General features: G+C 43.3%; 1 protein-coding gene across 1 annotated transcript; it reads left to right on the forward strand.

Moving 5' to 3' along the window:
- Positions 1-2,372: 2,372 nt before the first annotated feature.
- Positions 2,373-4,567, forward strand: LOC119595158. The gene is made up of 2 exons (XM_037944328.1): positions 2,373-2,617; positions 2,884-4,567. The coding sequence occupies exons 1-2, from the start codon at positions 2,593-2,595 to the stop codon at positions 3,279-3,281; spliced, it is 423 nt and encodes a 140-aa protein (XP_037800256.1). The 5' UTR covers positions 2,373-2,592; the 3' UTR covers positions 3,282-4,567.
- The last annotated feature ends 786 nt before the right edge of the window (positions 4,568-5,353 follow it).

The raw sequence follows: 5,353 nt of genomic DNA on the forward strand, positions 1-5,353 counted from the left end.
GCAAACCTAAGTCCCTTTCAGAAAGAGAAAAGCTCGGCGTCTGCCCGAAGGCCTACTGGCAGCCCCCTCACACCAGGTGGCCCCGGTGCTCCAGCGGGATGCCGGACGTTATCTGCTGCGGGTCGGGAGCGAAGGTGGATAGCATGGGGGCGTGGGTGCGCGTCGGCGACTGCGGCTTGTTGCTGTACTGGCTCCCGACCGTGCCTGCGCCGCCTGTGCCCCGGGGATGTTCAGGACCCGTTGCGAATGTAGTCCTTCGGGAAGTGGAGCTTAGACGGGGGGTTCCGCCGAAGGGACCCGTTGTTCTGGGCTTGGCTGTGGGCGGTGTGGTGTGCTGGGTGGGCGGCTGGTTGGTGTTGTAGCGGTGGGTGGGCGGCGGGTAGTGGCTGTCTGCGGGGTTGATGTTGTAGTGGTCGGGCGCGGGTTCCGTCTGCCCAGGGTGCCGTAGCCGCCGGTGTGGTCTGAGGGTGGGAGGAGAGAAGGGATGGGTAAAATAAATAATGTCTAAGTTACAGAAAAAAGACGCAATACTTCAACAAGTATGAACTACCTCATGGTTATCATTTCCTTATTAATTCTTCTCATTAATACCATTACCATTACTACTATAGCTATTACATTATAAATAATGCTGTTACCATTATTACTATAACTATTACATCTGTTATTTTCATCATTATTACTAATATCATCAACTTCATCACTATCGTCATCATTATCAGAACTTACCTATATTATACTGGTTCCTGATCATCTCATCATAACCGTCTTCAATGTTGAGGTCATTGTGAGAGGGGGGAGGCGGAAGGATGTGGGGAGGGGGTCTCGTGGCGTACTGGGAGGGGGGCTCGAGTTGCTCTATCAAGTAGGTGCTCGTGGCGTTCGCCCTCGACGCCTCGGCCTCGTACTCGTCGGTCGAGTCCTGGAGGGGGAGGGAGAGAAAAGGGAGAACGTGGTGAGGGGTGTATTTCAGGGAGGGTGGGAGGAGAGAGAGGAGAGAGAGAGAGAGAGAGAGAGAGGACGAGGAATGAGAGAGAGAGAGAGAGAGAGAGAGAGAGAGAGAGAGAGAGAGTTGAAGGAGGACTCGTGGGAAGTTTTGTGATGATTTTGTTTTGGCTTGTGATGATTCCAAGGTGTAGCGAAAGTGAAGAGGAGGGGCTTAATGATGAAAAAGTGTGATGATTGAAGAGGCGCACCGAAAGTGGGAAGAGAGGAATGTTGAGAGATGAAAGATGTGTTCCTGTGACGAAGCGAGATAATGTTTTGAAATTCTGATGTTTTGAAGGTAAAATTAAGGGTTTCGTATAATGAAAAATATACATGTAGTGATGGAATGGGTATTGTTTATGATTGACGATGCGGCGTAAGTGATGAAGGGTTGAATTGATGATGATTTTAGGTGAAGGTGTTGTGATGGTGTTTGAATAATGTGCAATAATTCGTCAGTAATGCTAGTAAAAGGCATGTTGAATGTTGATAAAGGAGGCGACAAGGGAAATATAAAGGAAGATGAGAAACACAATGAAAAAGAAAAAAAGAAGAAGAAAAAGGAAGATGAAGAAACAGAATCATCGCTCCTTGCAGAATTTTCTCGAAATAATAATTTGAAAAAGACGAAATGCTGAGATGCAAATAGTTAATGGAAACATGCAGAATAATGTAAAATTGATAACCCTATTCTAAGAGAAACCTGTTCAAACTATTTGGCATCTCAGCCATTTCGTTTCTTCTTTACACAAATTATTATTTCGAGAAAATTCTGCAAGGAGCGATGATTCTGTTTCTTCATCTTCCTTTTTCTTCTTCTTTTTTTCTTTTTCATTGTGTTTCCTCATCTTCCATTTAATTTCCCTTGTCGCCTCCTTTATCAACATTCAACATGCCTTTTACTAGCATTACTGACGAATTATTGCACATTATTCAACACCATCCAACACCTTCACCTAAAATCATCATCAAATTCAACCCTTCATCACTTACGCCGCATCGTCAATCATAAACAATACCCATTTCCATCACTACATGTATATTTTTCATTATACGAAAACCCTTAATTTTACTTCAAAACATCAGAATTTCAAAACATTATCTCGCTTCGTCACAGGAACACATCTTTCATCTCTCAACATTCCTCTCTTCCCACTTTCGGTGCGCCTCTTCAATCATCACACTTTTCATCATTAAGCCCCTCCTCTTCAACTTTCGCTACACCTTGGAATCATCACAAGCCAAAACAAAATCATCACAAAACTTCACCACGAGTCCTCCTTCAACTCTCTCTCTCTCTCTCTCTCTCTCTCTCTCTCTCTCTCTCTCTCTCTCTCTCTCTCTCTCTCTCTCTCTCTCTCTCTCTCTCTCTCCTCCCACCCTCCCTGAAATACACCCCCTCACCACGTTCTCCCTTTTCTCTCCCTCCCCCTCCAGGACTCGACCGACGAGTACGAGGCCGAGGCGTCGAGGGCGAACGCCACGAGCACCTACTTGATAGAGCAACTCGAGCCCCCCTCCCAGTACGCCACGAGACCCCCTCCCCACATCCTTCCGCCTCCCCCCTCTCACAATGACCTCAACATTGAAGACGGTTATGATGAGATGATCAGGAACCAGTATAATATAGGTAAGTCTGATAATGATGACGATAGTGATGAAGTTGATGATATTAGTAATAATGATGAAAATAACAGATGAATAGTTATAGTAATAATGGTAACAGCATTATTTATAATGTAATAGCTATAGTAGTAATGGTAATGGTATTAATGAGAAGAATTAATAAGGAAATGATAACCATGAGGTAGTTCATACTTGTTGAAGTATTGCGTCTTTTTTCTGTAACTTAGACATTATTTATTTTACCCATCCCTTCTCTCCTCCCACCCTCAGACCACACCGGCGGCTACGGCACCCTGGGCAGACGGAACCCGGCGCCCGACCACTACAACATCAACCCCGCAGACAGCCACTACCCGCCGCCCACCCACCGCTACAACACCTACCAGCCGCCCACCCAGCACATCCTCACCGCCCACAGCCATGCCCAGAACAACGGGTCCCTTCGGCGGAACCCCCCGTCTAAGCTCCACTTCCCGAAGGACTACATTCGCAACGGGTCCATGAACATCCCCGGGGGCACAGGCGGCGCAGGCACGGTCGGGAGCCAGTACAGCAACAAGCCGCAGTCGCCGACGCGCACCCACGCCCCCATGCTATCCACCTTCGCTCCCGACCCGCAGCAGATAACGTCCGGCATCCCGCTGGAGCACCGGGGCCACCTGGTGTGAGGGGGCTGCCAGTAGGCCTTCGGGCAGACGCCGAGCTTTTCTCTTTCTGAAAGGGACTTAGGTTTGCTTTTTTCAGAAGATCGTGAGGCTCAATTTGAGTGTTGTTACTGATCGTGAATGAAGACCCAAACGCGAGAGGTGACGTGGTCTGAAAACAGCATGATTCACTCGAGTCTTACAGTTAACGGTGAACAATTCACCTGGCTTATTCATAGACAAGCCACTTGGAAAACTGTCCCTCCTGATATCCCTTAGTGTCCTTTCGGGGGGCGGTTTTAAGCCCGATCTCAGATACCTTGAACTCAACGCCTGAGCTGAGGATCTTCGCCAAAACTTCGATGACACGAAGTACTTAAGGAGCGGTGTTGCTGAGGTGCCGTAATCAAAGTGAACATGCCAAAAATACTTAAAGCTAACGCATCGGGGAAAAGCAGTTTGGCAAATGGTGCTGTGTGTGGGTATGTGCAGAAGGTCGTTGGAGAGACTGTGAGAATAAGTTAGAAGACTTATTTGGAATAGCTTTCAGACTGCTTGACGAATGAGGATGGAAAATGTGTGTCGTAAATTCGGTTGTGCTGGAATATAGGAAGTTTCGTGCGCGTATATTGGTAAAGGTGTCATTTACTACACATTGTGTGAACGCTACCATGTGTCTAATTCCTTGTCAGTTTCAGAAAAGTGACTGAAGTGACAGTGATAACATATCATTTGCACAAGGCGATAAGAGTGTTGACAGAGTGATGTGAACAAGAGAATCACACAATGATGCTCAATAATGTGATGTAACATTTGTAAGTTTTTATATTTTAGGCCTTTATGAAAGTATTTTGCAGGATTTAGTGAATTCCCTCTCTCGCGACAGGGATGAAAATTCACACACAATAATCTGATGTGATAAATGCCCGTATAGAGGATAAGCAAGACTTTGACCTTTTGCCTGCTTTAAACTCCCATGTGATGTGACAATCATGTGATAATGGAACTGGAAGGTCGGAGCACAAGAAGAAGGATGATCCAGGCAAACGGAAGTGCCTTTTAGTGAGTTAGTATGTCAGTGGTAGGACACACTTTAGGAGGAAAATATTTTTTCTCTGACTCTAAGGTGAAAACGCCATTTTTCCTTGTTTACCTCTCCCACTTTCGGAGACGGTAAAGGACTCGAGAAAAGTGTGTTCTATATCTATCATTCATTGCCAAAGCAACGTACTATGACTGTACGTTTCTATTCTGGGGTACTTTTTATTTACTTTTAGAGGTAAATGTTTAGTTTACTTTAAAAGAAGAAAGTAAGAAAAGAACTTTTGAAAGGCCATTATCAAAAGTGGTTTCCCTAGAATACCTAAGGGCATTTCGTATATCTCATATGAAGACGTATGGATATTCAATGAAGGCAGTAACTCTACGGACATACTCTCCAGTATTCAATAACTTTTTGCTTTTCAGTACTCAAACTTTTTTTTTCTTTTATTTTCCCCCTTAATTCATGGTTTGATATTAGAAAAAAATATATGACCAATACCAGGAAAGCATTAAGTAACCCCTCCCCCCAAAACAACAATGGACATGTACTTACGGTTATACATACTTAGTCATCCCAGACAAGCAAGCTATCGTGCCAAAGGAATATTGTCAATCTGTCAATCAATCAATCAAGGTGTGAAGTGGACTGAAGGGGACGGTTGCTTCAAAGCGCCAGGTGATTTAGTTATTTTGTGTCATCTCTTTCATTTATTATTATGAATATCAGTATTTTTTTATTATTTATTTATTCATTTCACAAATTATGATCTTCCTGTGTTTTACAAATTCTTATATTCGAAGATATTTGTTTGATGATGATGGTTGACTTCAGTATTAATAGTTATTGTTATCATTGTTATTATTATTATTATTATTATTATTATTTTATTATTATCATTATTATTATTATTATTATTATTATTATTATTGTTGTTGTTGTTGTTGTTATTATTATTTATTATTATTTTTATTATAATTATCATCATCATCATCATCATTGATGTGGTTAGCAATAATGACGATGATATCATTTTTATAGTTCTTATCATCAA

The sequence above is a fragment of the Penaeus monodon genome, chromosome 35 (assembly GCF_015228065.2).
Source record: "Penaeus monodon isolate SGIC_2016 chromosome 35, NSTDA_Pmon_1, whole genome shotgun sequence".
NCBI lineage: Eukaryota > Metazoa > Arthropoda > Malacostraca > Decapoda > Penaeidae > Penaeus > Penaeus monodon.

What these genes read in the sequence shown, in the direction of transcription:
- LOC119595158 (XM_037944328.1), top strand. Translation starts at nt 2,593, where the DNA reads ATGATCAGGAACCAGTATAATATAG. An exon ending in CAGGAACCAGTATAATATAG is followed by an intron (nt 2,618 to 2,883) that starts GTAAGTCTGATA and finishes TCCCACCCTCAG; the next exon opens with ACCACACCGGCGGCTACGGC.